Raw genomic sequence first — 17,512 nt, forward strand, 5'->3', positions numbered from 1 at the left:
GCCCCGATAATTCTCCTGAGTGTCAGCGCCAGAACTCAGCCCTCCTAATGCGCCCTTCCTTGTGCATTCAGAACGCACCCAGTTCAGCCTTTCTGTATCTGACTTCTGGTCAATCTGTATTCTACCTCCTGTTTCTAGTATCTATTATTAGAATCAAGCATAGGAGAGGCAAGTAGCAAATATTTGGGATTACTGAACATGAAAAAGGGAATAAGACAGTTTATATTTGTAATGTTTGTACAAATTAATTGCTATTTATTTTATTTAAATTAAACATTTTACTCTGGGCTGTGGCCTGTAGGCACTACCATAATATTAATGTGTATTGGTACTCATAAATATATTAATCAATCATGATAATTGGAAGACACCTAAATGAATTTGAACTTATTCGTGAACTCTCTTTCAGTAGAAAATGGCTGCTGTATAAGCAAAGGGTGGAAACTCATGAATATTGCTTTGATTGAAAATGCTGCATCTGTTTCCATATATACTGTGGTCACCATTAAAAAATCAGCATTTGTATTTGCTTGCAGCTGCAACATAGTTATATGTGACATGCAATTTGGTCTGTACTTAGAATAGGAAATCACTGTGTCTAAGTACAGACAATCAAAAAGCCTGAGGCTAAGTTGATTCAATCTTTGCCAGTTAGTCTAAGCTCTGTACATTGAACCACTAAACAAGTGAATAGACATTCACTTTTGATTCCAGAAATGCAGCCACATGCCTGCATTTTTCCAGGCCAGAAACCACGGAGCTTAGGGGTGCTAAATCACACCTCTCTGCTGGGCTGGAGAAGATAGCTTAGGCCAAGGCTAGCCCACCCACCCTGAAGGGGGTACGTTGCATGGGCAAAGCATCTTGAGATGCTGGGGGACTGTGAGTTAACTCTGAATCTGGAGGGGATCTGGGACAGAAGTTCAATAAACTGATTTAACCTAACTCAGTTAAGTCTGATACTGCAGCCATCCAAGTTTATTTTAAACCAGTTTGTGTTATTTTGAAAGTGATTTATGTGCAGTGAATTTCTGTTGTTTTACAGATTTGAACTGGTTTCTGATCATTTATATGAGTTGATATGTAATTTCTGTCTCTAGCCTGTGGTAAAGTTTTGGTGTCTGATGGCAACTAGTGAATTCTCAAAGGCATTTGTAGAAATCCTTTAATGCAGGACAATGCTTTCCCTTTCATGCAAATGAATTATTAATCCCAAATTAGCATTCACTCTATTCCTTTTTCAGACACAGATACTAAAAAGTCTAATAATATTATAGAAATCAAATTTTTTGCAATATTTGCTTTTATCCCAATTTTCACTTTCTTATAACTATTTCCATAGAATATGACACCAAAAATATTGTGTATTAGCTACAAAGAAATAGATAGAGACTCCAGTAGAGATTGCATATAGGGATTACCTGAGCTTCACAATTGTATGGTAATGTGTTTGTATAATAAACTTTTCCCTAAAAAACAAAAATCAGTCACATACACACATTCCCAAAAAGTGATACCAGCAGTATTTTAAACCGCCAACAATGTTACAGATTTTCATATTTTTTTCTTTATACCAATAGGAGATCTTTTGATGTCATGAGGTCCAAGTATGCTTTCAAAAAAAATTGTAAAAAATCTCTACTGTATAATTTGAATATCATTCAAACTTGTATAATTTGAATATAATTTGAATACAATTGAGATAACATTTGAAGGACTAAGGAAGAGAAACAGAAAATAATTTTTGAGGAACAGGAGTGGATCTGTTTCTGAGGTTGTATTTTTTCCTGAATTTCAGGAAAAGGAAACATATTTTCAGTATTCATCTCATTTACCTCTATAGACAGACAAGCTATACCTGTGTATCAGCATCAAATGATGAGTCTAATTGTTTTACTTTTTAGTAGAATAGTGATACCTTTGCCTAGCCTCATAAATACATTCCTTTTGTGCCTATAGCAATTGACATTATCTCATGTTGTCACTATTTTTTCTCTTTCTAGGTGATGTCATTGTCTATATTAATGAAGTTTGTGTCCTTGGACATACTCACGCAGATGTAGTCAAGCTCTTCCAATCTGTTCCTATTGGTCAGAGTGTCAACCTGGTGCTGTGTCGTGGATACCCTTTGCCCTTTGATCCTGAAGATCCTGCCAATAGCATGGTGCCACCACTTGCAGTAATGGAGAGGCCGCCAGTAGTAGTAAATGGAAGACATAACTATGAAACTTATTTGGAATACATATCTAGGACCTCTCAATCTGTTCCAGATATAACAGATCGACCACCACATTCCTTGCACTCCATTCCAGCAGATAGTCAACTTGATAGCACATTCCCACCACCTGTTCATGATGATAATGTATCAATGGCTTCTTCGGGGGCCACACAAGCTGAACTCATGACCTTAACCATTGTGAAAGGGGCCCAGGGCTTTGGCTTCACTATAGCAGACAGTCCTACAGGACAGAGGGTGAAGCAAATTCTAGACATTCAGGGATGCCCTGGTTTGTGTGAAGGTGACCTCATTGTTGAGATCAACCAGCAGAATGTACAGAACCTGAGCCATGCAGAAGTAGTGGATATACTTAAAGAATGTCCTGTTGGAAGTGAAACTTCTTTGATTATACATAGAGGAGGTAAGTCTAGAAAATCTGTACAATTACAAAAATGTGTGTGAAAGGTTCTAAACAAGGGGAGCTCCGTATGCTCACTACATCTGTGTGCACTGGATTGGAAGCTGGGTTCTGGGCAGGGGGAGGGGGAATCACTGTTCTTCTGAAAATGTTTGTGTGCATGTACACACACACACACACACACACACACACACATGTATGCATATATGAAGTACTGTAGGCCCAATGTAATAGTTTATTGTATATTCTTTCCTGTGTTTTAAGCTCTAACCTTGTGCCAAATATGTTCTGTCTGTATAAGTGTAAGATAACCACCAGTGCATTCCATATCCTTTTAGCATTTAATAGTTTGAATGAAAGTTGCATGCAAATTCTTATAGTCTCAAACCAAAGTATTGCAAAGGTTAATTAAATTACTTATCTGCCTGTTATTCAAGTATAACAAAATGAGAACAAAGCTGAATCTGTTAAAAATGAAAGGGGCACAGTCAAGTTTGTGAGATCATTTGATGTACTTTTTCCTTCCTCATAAAACCATTGTACAATAGAATTTTGTTTCTTCCCCAAAATACAAAGTTACTCTGTATATTTTTGTCTATTTAAAAATGGCAGCTAGAGCTCAGCTTTCATGCTTATGATAGTAAATATGTGCATTTATTCCTTAGGTAAACAGGTAAAGGCCTGAATAAGAATAGCTCTTTTTAATACCTAGACAGTAAACTGTTATTTCTTCACTTAGGATCTTAGTAAAGAACATATATATTTACTGATGTGTTAGTTCAGGTGATAAATACCCAATGGATACTTCTAAATAAAATTAGATTTCTTTAGTTAAATCACCAATTCCTTTAAATTAGTAATTCTTATGTCAATGAATGTATGTTATTCTGAACTTTAAAAAAAATGGATGTGGCTAAGAATATATTTATCACTTTTTGTTTTTAGAAGTACAGTGTGAGCAGTGAAGCAAGTATTAATGTCAGCAGATGCCAAAAGTTACTATAGCAAAATAATTGCCATCTCAGTACCTATATTGCCTACAAAGCCTAGAACAAATCATGTCAAAGAAACCTGATTACATTTTTCGTATCAAATCACAAAATTAATTGATGGAGAAAACATTAGAAGATTTAATACATGGAGATCCAACTAGGCAGTTGATAGAGTATAAATCTCAGAATCATCTGTGAAAAATTAATTTGCATTAGACTAAATATAACATTCCATTTATCCCTTGGAATGAAATCCGCTGAAGAACTATGAGCAAAAAAACAAAGAGCAATATAAAAACTTAGAGAAAGTTTAGTGATGTCTGCAAGGGTTGCTGGAGTTGGGGTCAGATCTAGTTTTATTTTAACGTTATTAATAAAGCAGATACATGGAATAAGCTGCATGTTGAGTTATGTGGCAAATGATGGTAAATGGGGTTGATTGTTGGGTAGTAGAAATAATATAAGGGGAACCAGAGAGGTTAGAACACAAAATTATATTTAATATGGAGAAAATTCAAACTAATGCCTCTCCAGGAGAAAATAATCAAAACAATCCAAACTAATCCAAGCTTGATAGCTTCAGTCAGAAGAGGAGGGTGGAATACAGTAATGATGAAGAAAAAGGCTGAGTGAGTGGGGACAGCAAAGTAGATTTGAGCTTGCAATACAATTTAGGTAAAAAATGAACTACTCGATTGCTCAGGTAGGTCCTTTCTCTGTGGAATTTCTTTTTAGTTACTTTACTGAACATGCATGCTGTACATAGTTACAGAGAGAAAATGAGCACTTGACAAAACAGTAAGTAGAGCAGGTGTTGGCAACTTACAGCCCATGAGCCAGATCTGGCCCACGTAGCCACTGGATCTGATCTTCAGAGCCGGAGGTATTTGGCAGCAGCAGTAGAGTGGGCAACTGTACAGAGGGGAGAAGTGGTGACAGCAACCAGAAAGAGTTCCTAACCACTTAGAAGAGGGAAGAAAATGAGTTTCTACAAGTACTAGAATATGATGGAAATCAAGAAGGGATGGGAGCTTTTGGTAAAATACAAGCGATACAAATAGTAATCAGGAACAAACAAAAACCAGAAAGTATTTCACAACAGGTTTAGACTTGAAAGCACTCAAACTTGGGGAATGATGGCCTTTGTCTTGAGACATCCAAAACTGCTGAACAACGCAATATAGATATATACATTAAAGGGGATTCTTCTGCCAAAGGAAAAAATTGAATATTTTAGTCTATACAGAAATGAGTTTCTTGGAAAGAATTTTTTGTTCACTAACTCATAGGTACAGTGTGACTAGAGAAACAGGTTTGTGATCAGTTCTTATAAAATAACCCAAATATGAACTGCAGCCCTAGCAACATTTAACTTAAACCTGCTAGAATTCCAAAATATTTAATCTGTTACAAGGGTGAAGGTAAGTTACTCTTCTTCATTACTTTTTTGTACCAGATCTTTATTTTTTTGCTTGTATACATGACAACACTTGAAATGAACCCTCATTTTCCATCTTTTCCTTGTATGTCCAATGACTTTTTACTTTTGGTAAGACAAAAAACAGCATTTGCTAGAAGATGGAAGTTGAATGTTACATATTGTTATTGGAGACTTGTAATTTGCCCATATATATTGACCAGTACAGTATAGTGTTAAAAATCTATTTTCAAAAGAACTGAGTTTTTCACTCTCTAGTTAAACAGTTTTGTCCTTCTTAAAAGCACAAAAAAAAGTTGATATTCATCAAGGAATATATTTGCTACAGGTACTAACAAAAATCTTTTTTGCCATGGAACTGGCAAAAAAGCATTTTGCCCTTAACATTTCAATAGCATGGATATGTAAATGAAGAAAAGCTATGCATCTATCATGGGGGGACATGGGAGAAAAATAGTAGTATCCAAAATAAAGGGTTTGCAAAGGTATCAGGACCTAGCTTGAACTAACTGTAGCTAGAACTTCACAAATTGATGATCACCAATCATCATTGATCATCAACCTGTCATCAAACAATGATGACCATTTCAGGAGGAGGAAATATTACTAGTTTTCCACTGTATTTACCTTATGTCTTCTGAAGTAGTACTATAAGGTCTCTTTTTATCTGATATCATCAGTTCATGGGTTTTGCTATATTGCCAGAGAAAATTAGATATTATTTAAAAATAAAAATATGAGCAGGTGTTCAGGTCAGTATATGTTCAAACAGCTAACAAGAAAAAGGAGTCATGGGGGTTCAAGAAGCACAGAATTTGTTTACTGAATAATGCAGCTGCTAAGCTAAATTTGGGTCAAACGCCTTGCTGATTCCATTCCTCTGGATCTGTTTCCTGTTGGTCAACCCCAAGTCCCCCCTCCCTTGACTTCGGGGAGGGAGGAGAAAGTCACACACATACCTTTGCTAAAGGTAGAAACTACCTGCCCAACTTCCTTGATAAGGCATCAAATATTGAGATTAGAGGATAACACTACTGAAGATGAAATAAAGCTAAAACTTGACATGAACAGTGTAAATCCCAGTCCCCGTCTCCAGGCTGAAGGGTAACAAAATAGTGGAGGGCCCCTCTTCTGAGAGGGAGAGGCAGAGTAAGTGGGCACATTTCTACCCACAGCATTTCCCATCACTGACATACACACAAAAATTCACAGTGGTTTTTTACCTGACAAACTTGCTGCATCAGATAGCAGCACACTTAGACACAGTGATTTCCTATTCTAAGTACAGACCAAATTGCATGTCACATATAACTATGTTGCAGCTGCAAGCAAATACAAATGCTGATTTCTTAATGGTGACCACAGTATGTTGGTCAACCCCAAGGGCCCCCAGTGTGGAGGCTCCTGCACTCCACATTGGCTACTTACTGAATTGCAGTGTTGCTGAATTCACACAGCAGTGCTGATAGGCTGATTAGCACTACTGAAAGTCAGTGCTAATTAACCTGTCCACCCTGCTCTGCTAACGTGGCAGGAGGTACCCACCCAAAGGACCAATGTTTGAGGACTCTGCTGCTTGGCCTGGCAAATGTGTGAGATACGATTTCTTGGTGAACAGATTCTTCTACAGAAATGAAAGCTGAGCTGAGAGTGAATCATTAACGATTCTGTAATTGAAGACAGACTCTTTTGTGGGACACACAATTACAGCTTATCAAAGAGAATCAGATTTAACCCTAAAAATGTTTCCAAATATCGTCTTCACCAAGGTCTGTTGAATGGTATAAGGAAAGAAATGATGACCAGATCCAAATTATATTCAGAGGTGCCTAAATAGCAGTTAGGGAGAAGCTGTGGGGAGGAGGGAGAAACCTAACTCATTGAAACTCATAAAAATATTAGAGGTCTAGGAAAGATGATTTATGATGAGAAAAGGCTGGATGACTTATGAGAAAAGGATTATTTAGTCTGGGGAAGAGAAGAACGAAGGGAGATCTAATAACTGTCTTCAAATACATGAAGGGTGGTTATAAAGACAATGGTGATAGATTGTTCTTTGTAGCCTCAGGACACAGGGCAAGAAATAATGGTCTTGAACTACAACAAAATTAATTTAAGCTGAATGTTAGGAAAAAACTCTCTCCCTACGAGGGCAGTTAAAAACTAGAACAGATTACCTAGAGAGGTTGTGTAGGGTCCATCACTGGAATTTTTTAAGATTGGGTTAAATAAACAGTAGTCGGGAATGGCTTAGACAGGAATGATTGCGTCTTGAGCAGAGGATTGGCCTACATAACCTCCTGAGTCCTATCCTACCCTATTTTTCTTTAATTGTGTGTTTCTGTGTGCAACCCTGTCATTGGCTGCAAAACTGCTTCAGTGTCCAGATTATATAGGTGCCTCTGTTTGAGCCTGAAAAGTTCACTGGGTCCTACACTTTAGCTTCTGGGCATGTTGAGAAGCAATCCAATTTGATCATCTAGGCACCCAACTCCTACCTAACATGTGTTACAATTGAGGTGGGTGATCTTCCCTCCCATAGCAGAACCCTTAACACTGGGATACAATACCATGCTCCATCCTTTTTGGGTTTCTTCTGGCCCCACAACTATTGTATTCTTGGCAGTGTATAGAACTCAGCTTAAACAGGAGAGGTGTGAAGTAAAGATTCATGGCAAAGGCAATACAGACACAAAGGGATCCCTGCTTGTCAGGGCTGCACCATTGCAAAACACCCTCCCTTGGACCAAGTAAAGCCAAACAGAGAGACCAATAGGCCAGACAACCAAAAGTGTCCTTTCCTGGAAGGGCTGTATGCTTCAGGCAAGGGGAGAGTACATAGAAACTGTTCAGAGAATGTCAAACTAAGCAGGCAGCTTGCTACAACAAAGGAGCCAAGGACCCAAGGTCCCTGCACACAGGTGAGCGTGTACTGATCAAACCATCAGTTAGCTAAAAATTTAATAGAGAAATACATTAGTCCAAAACTACAGTGGGACACAAATCATATAAAACAGCTACATATTGAGAGCAGCAGTACCGATGAAACCAAAGGCAACTGTGGAGTAGCAGCAGACAGCCCAACATATTCAGAGAGATAGAACAAAGGCCAGGATCAGGAAGACACAGAAGGAATATCAGTCACCAGCTGGCCAGGCATTAAGGAATCAGAAGAAATGACCAACAATAACCTGCACAACACAATGAAGGCAGCATCAGGGAGGAGTAACTATTCCCCAAAAGAGATAACACAAACAAGAAGTAAGGAGTTCATTCAAATTTAGCACACTTGACGGACCCTGAGGCCTAGTGAGTTCTAGTGGAATAGCAGGGAGGCGTGTTTCCCTGGGATGGCTGATGTATTCATAACTTCTCATCCCTGCAAATAGTTGCACCGCATAGCCAGAAATATTGTTATAAAGAATCAAGTAATAACTGACATAGAACTTGGAAGGAAGAGCAGACATGGCCGGAGGTAAGAGGTTGCTGGGACATCAGGAAGCACCTTAGTGCACGCTGCTAGAGCACTAGCTGCAGCTACAATATTTCTAGAAATAATTTCCTGAATAAAGTCCAATTTATAATTATACACATGGTATAAGCCAAAATTTTAGCCTCCATCTTTTATCTCATAGCTTGTGATTTCCTGTACCCACCTACTCCCACCCATCCAGTTCTATGCAAGGCACTGCTACTTCCCTACAGTATAACCGCCCTTGTACCCAGTGCTTAAAACTAGCCTTAAAGAAAATCAAGTCGTATAATTGAATAGATGCTTTGTTCAGTTTCTGTCCGACTGTAAAAGTTCATCTGAACTTTAACAATTCCCTCAAGATTAATTCTGTGCAAATCAATTCTTCCTAAAATTGCTTTAGTTTGTTTGTTTTTGTATTTACTTTGCTTTGTTCTTTATCCAATGACAATAGAAATATTTCATGAGTGCAGGTTTTTTTAAACCATACTACCTTGTCAGTTTCATTCACTTTGGTAGTAGATGTCATGTCATCACCTGCATATTCACCCCTCTTCATTTTCTCTACATAGACATGGATATCCTAGAACATAGTATTTCCATATCCTTTTGTGTTGCCACTTATATTGCTAAAATTATTTCCAAAAGCAAAATGTCTGAAAAGCTTTAAATAATGTTGCCATGGTAGAAATACTGATTTGCTTACACTTGAATATCATTCCTGGAAGCACTGCATTCAAGTTTCATTTTTTCCGGTAAGGCATGTCACAGCTCAGAGAATATTACTGTTTAACCTGTGGGGAGATAGCCTCTACTCATACCCCTCAGACTCCATGACTCGGTAGTATTATAAATTACATTAGGTTTTGAATTTTGAAGTTCTAAACATCTCTGTACCATCTTGCCTATCAAATGAATTTTCAGAAATATTTTACAAATTATAGCAGATAATGGGAGTTTTAGCAGTTTTATCTCATTTTCCATGTTTATATCATGGTTTTTACAAGAGATTATCTGAAAATGCTCAAAAAGACAAATGGCCAAATCTCAGCAGCACAGAGCACATTATTTGTTACTAGTACTGGCTGACAAACCTTGAAAGAGAGAGAGAGCCCAAGCACCCTAAAAAACACAGTAATGAGATTTTCATATATTTTACTGTACAGCTCTGATTAGCAGTGAAGCTCTGTGCAATCACCTTTGTATTTCTGAATGAGAAAAAATGAAATCATAGACCTTTTTAATGAATATGGATTCCTGAAAAAACAGATATCAATAATAGGAAACAGCTAATATTACATTGTATTAATGGAAGTGATGTTAATTACATTACATTTCAAAGTGGTAGTGTTATGCTTTTGCTTCATCCTCCTTATTAATGTTCATTCACAGTGTGGTACTTTGTGGATAATTTTGCAGTGCATTAGATAAATCTTTTTTACACATACTGCATAGGAGATTTTTAATGAGAATTAGCTGGAGTTTTGTTTGAAAAGTACTTTTATTATTGGTGGAAGTGCTTTCTAATGTAGGCTTAGAAGGTCGGTATTAAATTTGAATAGTGCTTTCATTAAAACTTAAGGGGACGATTATGCCAGGGATGTGCATGTGTCTTGTTAGCACTAAGAGTTACATTTACACATTGAATAAAGAAATAGGTCCCCTTTGAACGCTTTTAGTAAAAAGGAAGTATAGTTATGCCATTGGGTGCATCTACATGAGACGTTTACTGTGTAGCTGCCTAATTAGCTCCACAGTAAACGTCTCAGTGTCTACAAATGTACCCCTATTAGAGTGCAATAAACCAATAAACTTTGCTGCTGGTTAGAGTACTTGTAAATACAAGTACTATCCTGTAGCAGAGTATTTTTAGTGTACAGCAACACAAATGTAGACACTGACATTGCTGGCTAGGGCACAAGGGTGCTTCAGGGTGGGTCCTGTCTGCCAGCTAGCCCCACAGTGGACCACCCTCATCCCCCAACCAGCCCCTCTACAGCACACTGAGTCGGATCAGAGCAGCCCTGGGCTAGCAAGCTGACCCCACAGGTACCCTGCCAGCTGGGGCTGCTTTAACACAGCTCAATGTGTTGCAGTCCCAGGTTCCTGGGAATAATAAACTCTGGCGTAATACAGGCATACCTCGTTTTATTGCGCTTCACTTCATTGTGCTTCACAGATATTGCGTTTTTTACAAATCAAAGGTTTGTGGCAAATCTGCGTCTAGCAAGTCTATTGGCGCCATTTTTCCAACAGCATTTGCTCACTTCGCATTTTTTAGCAATAAAGTATTTTTTAATTAAGGTATGTACATTGGTTTTTTTAAACATAATGCTATTGCGGACTTAATAGACTACAGTATAGTGTAAACATAACTTTTATATGCACTGGGAAACCAAAAAATTCATGTGACTCGCTTTATTGCGATATTCGCTTTATTGCGGTGGTCTGGAACCGAACCCGCAATATCTCCGAGGTATGCCTGTATGTACCAGAGTTTATTGCTTTGAATTAATTGATGTAGATGTGCCCATTAAATCCCTATGACCAGCATAAGAATATGTACAATTTGATATTATTTTTATTAATAGGCCTATACGGTAACTTTTAAAAGCACTGAAGTTCTATACAAAATTGCATTCTATTCCTGCAGCATATAGAATCACTGTTCTGGATCCAGAAATAAAATGCAGTGCACTTATCTGAAAGGATACAAGCAACATTACACAACAATGTTAGCATAGCAGCTGAGGAGTCTTTTATCTTATTGAAAAAGCATAGGCAAGTAGGCAAAAGTAATTAGCAGTTTTGGAATTTGATCAGGACACAAAGGTCAGTATTCCCATGTCTTTGAAAAATGCAGTAGAAACATTAACATCTGAGTATGGCTTCATTTTATGTCTCGTATAAGAAGTAACACTTTTTGTAGTCCAATTCTTCCTACCACCTGACTTGTAGGAAAGAATGGCAACTCCTGAATCATAAATATTGCTTCCCAAAGCAACTAATTTTTCCCTGAATGTGTCCGCTCCAATCACTAATCTAACCAAGTCCTCCTCATATGATTAGATCTGACAGGATCAGAGCCTGAGGAGAGATGACTGAAGAAACATCTGACTCTTTAAAAATATAAATCAATGAATGCTTGTGCACTAGGACATGTCTAAGAATAGTCTAAATATGTCAGATTTTCTGGTGGTCCACATGGTGTTATGTAATGTCTTATTAAACTTCATGTGTTAGACTTGCAAATATGTTGTCAAAGTACATTGTGCAGATATTGTGACACAGTGACTTGTATTGCAGTGCAATATTTTGTAGAAATATAGAAATAAAGTAAGCTCATATACTATGAAACAAGTATGAGTATATTATCTATTATGATACAGGCCTACAAAACAGTATTGTGAAGTAGGAGGAAGATGTAATTTCCAGTTATTTGCTTAACCCCTTTTAAACAGAATGGCCCCCAAACTCTCTTAGATCACACTGATTGTGTGTCATTAGGTTAAGCTGTACCAAATAAATTAGTAATATGTCTCTTATCAACTCATGATGCAATTTATTTCTCTTAAGGGAACAGTTGCATTTTTCTCCTGTAAAAAACAATAGCATGGCTTTATGAAGCAGTGCCTTTCACAGAAAGGCTTAGGGTGATATACAGTTCAAAACAATCAAAAACAACACTAAGCTTACACCTTTGCAGTTTCACCCACCAATTACTTTATTAAAAAGGTTATGGAGGCCAAAAAGTTTGACTCTCAAATGTTTCTGAAACTTCCTTTATATCTTTCTGAAAAGAAGCAAATTAGTTTTTGGAGCTATGTTTTTTGTATGCTCAAACAACATTTCAGTATTATAAAAAGTTAGAAAAATGTACACTATTCTACTTTTTTGTTTAGTCAGTGAATAACAGATCCTGATTTGGATTTATTTTCTTGCCTACATTGCCTTGAACTTGCACAAGACACATTTTTGTACATAAAAGTGGAGGGATTTCTTCTTAGTTTACATTTCAGTCATGCAAATAGCATTTAGTAGTTATTGAGAAATACTTTTCTTTTGCATATCAGATGCTTAAGTTAAATGGAGAATTTGTAATGATCCAGTGATGTTCTTAGACCCCAAGTATAAAGAGGGAAATCAAAGATTCAAGAATCTTTCATATGTGAGAAAGTGCTAACAGTGTCTTTAAATTGTAGCATTTGTTTTTATGAATTAATGTATATTTTTGCAATTAAATTATTTTCCACTAACAGGGTAGTTTGCTGCTGTCTGGTCACGTCTACACGAGATGCTGACTACACAGTAGCCTGTGACTACTGTGCAGTAGCATTGCGTAGCAGAAACCATAATGCAATGTCACTGTGCAGGATTCTCAGGCTACTGCGCAGTCAGCATCACAAAAAAGCCATTCAGTGGCACTACTGCGTGGCAACTGGTTACTGCACAGTCATTTAGTACTCGCTTATACAAGTATTAAATGACTGCACAGTAATGACAGTAGAGTTTGTCTATAAAAGAAAACAAATCACTGCCCGGATTAGTTAGTATCTTGTAGAAGTGTCGCTCGCTAATCATGTTAGTTGCCAAAATATTATCAGCTTATGTTTTAATATCTAATATACAAATTCATAGTGGAAATAGTTTTTCATAGTGTCCTTGTGATGTAATTCTTTAGTATAAGCTATTTGTTCTCAGTGATAAATAGGTTAATAAGTAAATTTAGAGTCAGGTCGTGCTGCCTTTCCTCAAAGGCTACAAAGAGATTTTGCATTTGTCCCAAGATAAATCATTTTATCTTGGGACAAAATGAAAATGTTCAGATGTCTATGTCCATTGTCCCCAGATAAATCCTAAAAAGGCTCCTGGGATAAGAAGTACTAACAGGTTATTCCAGGGCATCGTAAAGCGAACCATCTGAACAGTTATCCTGGTTATTGCATTATTGAATAAATGGCAGAAAAGTGGCAGAAAAGCAGCCACTCACTGAACTCTGGTTAGAAGGGCCACGAGTGTACACACCAATCCCAGGATAAACATAGGCACAGCTTGTCCAGTGACAAATAAAACATCTGTTCCTATCCAAAGGGAATACCATCATACTGCTTGACTGGTCTCCCTGATTTCACAGGCAGCCCAGCCAACTGTCTGTAAATTTACAGACAGTCCACAAAAAAAAAAAGCTAAAAATGCTGATCCGTAAACTCCATTAAAAATTGAGCTGAGCATGTCTACAAGCGTCCCTATAGTGCCTTTGTTACTGAGCCATCATTTAATACTTCCTTTTGGAAGTAAATGAGGGCACAATAACAACGTGTACTGTGCCATGCACACTGCGCCATGTGCACAGCACATGGTTATTTTTAGCTGCTGTTTCACCATAGTAACGTGCTATAATGAGGAAGTGCATTGCTACAGCAACATAGCTGTGGTGTCATTTTTTGCAACTGCCCACACTACATTGCCATAGCACAATTACTACAGCAATGTAGTATCACATGTAGACGCACCCCCTGAGCTTGATTGAAGATTCATCATAGGAACGAGGCTAGAAGCAAGCGTTGATGGAGAGGCAGAGCAGAGCAGCGCCTTACTGTGTCTGAGTGGGAGTGCAGATCAGCGCACTGCAGGGAACACTCCCTCAAGGCTTTGTGGCCAATGGGAGCCTCTGTAATCCCCTCCCACCTAGCCATGGGGTGCCACTGCATCCTGTTGGCCATCACCTGCCCATAATGGCTGATCATCCCAAAGGTAAGCAGGGCTGTGCAGCCCTGGTCAGTCTGGGCCTCTGGGTGGGATGGAGGTGAGATGAAGCAGCACAGCTGGGTCAGAGTTGCAGGGCTGGAAAGGAGGAGTTTCTGAGTAGGGTCTTGAATCAAATTTAGAAAGTTATTGTTAAACCCCAAAATTTAAACCTCTGCCGTGGGTCTGGCAGAAGAGTTACACTTACATTAGGTGAAATATATATAAGTAAAAAAGTTTGTTAGTAAAGAGTTTGCAGATCTTCAGTAAGATATTTCTTGGTTTGCAACCCTCTTCAGAGGGATCATTTAGAGGTATGCAAATCCAAATGTGTCTGAAGGAAGGAATAGGGTGGAAAATAAAGGAAGAAATCATCCCTTTTAATTTCCAAAATTTCGTTCTGCTGAGGTTCTGTACTACAAGTAACACAGCTGGAGCCTGTGATTGCCCCTATTGTGTATAGGTGCTATGTTTTGGGGTATTTAATGTGAAGCACTTCTGAGAAACATAAAAAATTATTTCCTATAATTTTGCTTTCAGGGTGTTCTCGCTCTCTTGCTTCCCCGCCCCACTCCCGTAGTAGGAGATGTGACAGGATTGTGTGGAGCAAAGGGAGAGTTTTCGCAATCAGGCATGAAGGAGCCTGCCAGACGGATTCTATAGTGTGGGAAGGGAACGCAGACAGTGGCTATAGCAACAGGAGTTTGTCACAACTTCGAGTGGTGATTGTGGCAGGGTATGTAAGGGAAGAGTCTGGATGTCTTTATTATGGAAAGAGTGAGAGCATGGAGTCTGTTTCAAAAGATAGCCTTCCCCATCTGCCTCTGCTGCTCCCGCACCAATGTTTTCAGTCCTCGCTCGCAGTGCTAAAGCCTATGCTGGTCAGACACCAGTTGGGAAGACAGAGACTACTCACATGCTTGAAATCTTTCTCCACAACATTCCTGCTGTTTGCAACAAGAAAAAACAAGGCATATAACTCAACTGCTGGATGAAAGGCTATATGGGTATTTTAGTTGTAGCTGTGTTGGTCTAAAGTCAAAGGCAAACAAAACTCTTGAGGTAGAGGCAATATCTTTTAGTAGAACAATTAAACAGTAACACAAAAAATTCTTTCTTTGCAAGCGTTTAGGCCCAAACACCCTTCTTCAGGCAAAGGAGAATTCAAAGATTGTAAAATTTCTTCAAGGTCGAAAAGAAACTTCATCTTGCACAGGGGAACAGAGACGGTAGGGTCCCCCTGTGTGGAAAAGTCCATTTCTAAAAAAGCTGCTTTGTGAGTATGCAGATCAAGCACAGACGAAGGCTGAAGCAGACTGGTTACTTTGAGATGTCAGATGGCAGGCAGGGTGTTGAATTTTCCTTCTTTCTTGTTCACCGGTGAAGCTTTCATTTCAGAACAGTTAATTGCAATATCTTCCATATTTCCAGAATATTGGTTGCAGCCGTCTTGGTCTAAAGGCATAGGCAGACAAAACTCTTGGGGTAGAGGCAATATCTTTTATTAGACCAACTAAAATGTAGCAAAAAAATTACAGGCTGACATAAGAGAACTTTCAAGTCCCCGGAGCATCAACTAATATTCATGGCAGTAAGCAGCAGTTCACTAGTAGGTATGTTAAGATTCAGGCCACAGTTAAAGAAATGCTAGCATAGAGAAAAAAAGAGAATAGTATCACACTCTTGTGATGTTATTACATAGTAGTTTTAAAAGTGTATATTAAAGTACTTAAGTACTTAAAATAATGTGCAGAAGTCTAAGATGCCAAAGAGATTCTTTTTTTGACATCTTGCTACCAAAAAATGTTCATTGCAATTATTCTAAGGGTATAAAGCAGCAAAAGGGAGCTATTTTCCAACATGGTATTGAAATGCAATGCCAGTGTGTTTAATTATTTATAGTGCTTGGTAGTACACCATTCCTGAAAGTACCCACTGCTCTGGGGGGACAACTGTAAAAAAGAATAATAATAATAACAGCCAAATATTCTGAGCCATCTAACATTTGCTACCAGCATGGTGCTTTACTGTTGTGTGTGCTCCCACTAAACTCAATGTCAAGAGCATTAACTTATTTATTGTATGCAGGTCTTTCCATGCATCTTTCAGGTTCTTTATGTTGTTACACTGGTACAAATTGCTCTACAGGAAAAGCCTCCCATAATACAGAGCTCCAGTCAAAACATTTTTAAAGACACCGTTAATAATTTAACAGTTCATTGTAACATTTATATTTATGTAAGTTGTTTACTCCAAGGAGTCTCAATGTGCTTTGCAAACTAACAGTACCTGTTTCTCTTCAGTGACCTGCTCTCTAGTCCATTCACAGTGCAGTGGATGAATAATCTCTGAATAAACTATTTAGGGAATTTTAGGAAAGCAATATTATTACATAGATTGAAATATGCCCTGGACATTGTGGTTAATATTGCAATATTGAAATAACTATTTCTGTTATTGTGTAAAGTGCCCTGGGCTCCAGAATAGCCACAGTTGCTAGCACAATTTCTGGAAAAAATATCTGTCAAACAAGTTTAATATACTTTTTAATGAAATTACCATATATTCTCATATACACAAGCCTTAATTCCAAAAAAAGACCAGCTGCTGGAAAATGGGATGTACATTATTATAAGTAAGAAAATATGGCAACAGCAGTTTCTGCAAATGAAGCTTCTACCAGGCAAAAGATAAAATAACTGCGTGCAATCCACAGAGGGCAGAACAATAAGCAGGCTTGGCTCCCTAGCTGCTGCTACTCAGCTACTTATTACAATGCACATTACAGCGGCTTAAATTCCTACGCAGTAAGCAGAAATAGGCCAGCATCTACACATATAGGTGTTAAAGCACATTAATGCTGTGTGTAAACTGATTTAGGACTAAAGTAGTCCCAAATCAATCCACACATACAGTGTTACTGTGCAGTAAGACATCTACTACACATGCAATACTGCACAGTAACTAATCAGGCATAAATCTGATACCTGCATGATGCTCAAGTCAACATAAGGGCATGCATGTGTAAACGTGCACCTGTACTGTGCCATAATTTCAGTTACTGTGCAGTAAATGCACACATGTAGACATGTCCAGAAAGATCTTTTTTTCTTCATTCTGCCTTTCATAAATAAGATGCATAAGATCTTAATCAGAGGCATATTGTATGCAAGAAAATATGGTCATTTCAATTATACACCTAATTGTATTGATGTAGTAAACATCTGTA

At 38.0% G+C, this 17,512-nt stretch overlaps 1 protein-coding gene across 6 annotated transcripts in view; it reads left to right on the forward strand.

Moving 5' to 3' along the window:
* Positions 1-17,512, forward strand: part of MAGI2 (membrane associated guanylate kinase, WW and PDZ domain containing 2) — a 1,241,136-nt gene that overhangs the window by 1,039,893 nt on the left and 183,731 nt on the right. For all 6 annotated transcript variants that reach the window (XM_090041911.1, XM_090041915.1, XM_090041916.1 and 3 more), the window contains one exon: positions 2,004-2,639. In XM_090041911.1, the coding sequence (XP_089898037.1) occupies positions 2,004-2,639 (636 nt within the window). The remainder of the gene's footprint in view (positions 1-2,003; positions 2,640-17,512) is intronic.

The sequence above is a fragment of the Crocodylus siamensis genome, chromosome 4 (assembly GCF_052110815.1).
Source record: "Crocodylus siamensis isolate JL-2025a chromosome 4, ASM5211081v1, whole genome shotgun sequence".
Taxonomy (NCBI): Eukaryota; Metazoa; Chordata; order Crocodylia; family Crocodylidae; genus Crocodylus; species Crocodylus siamensis.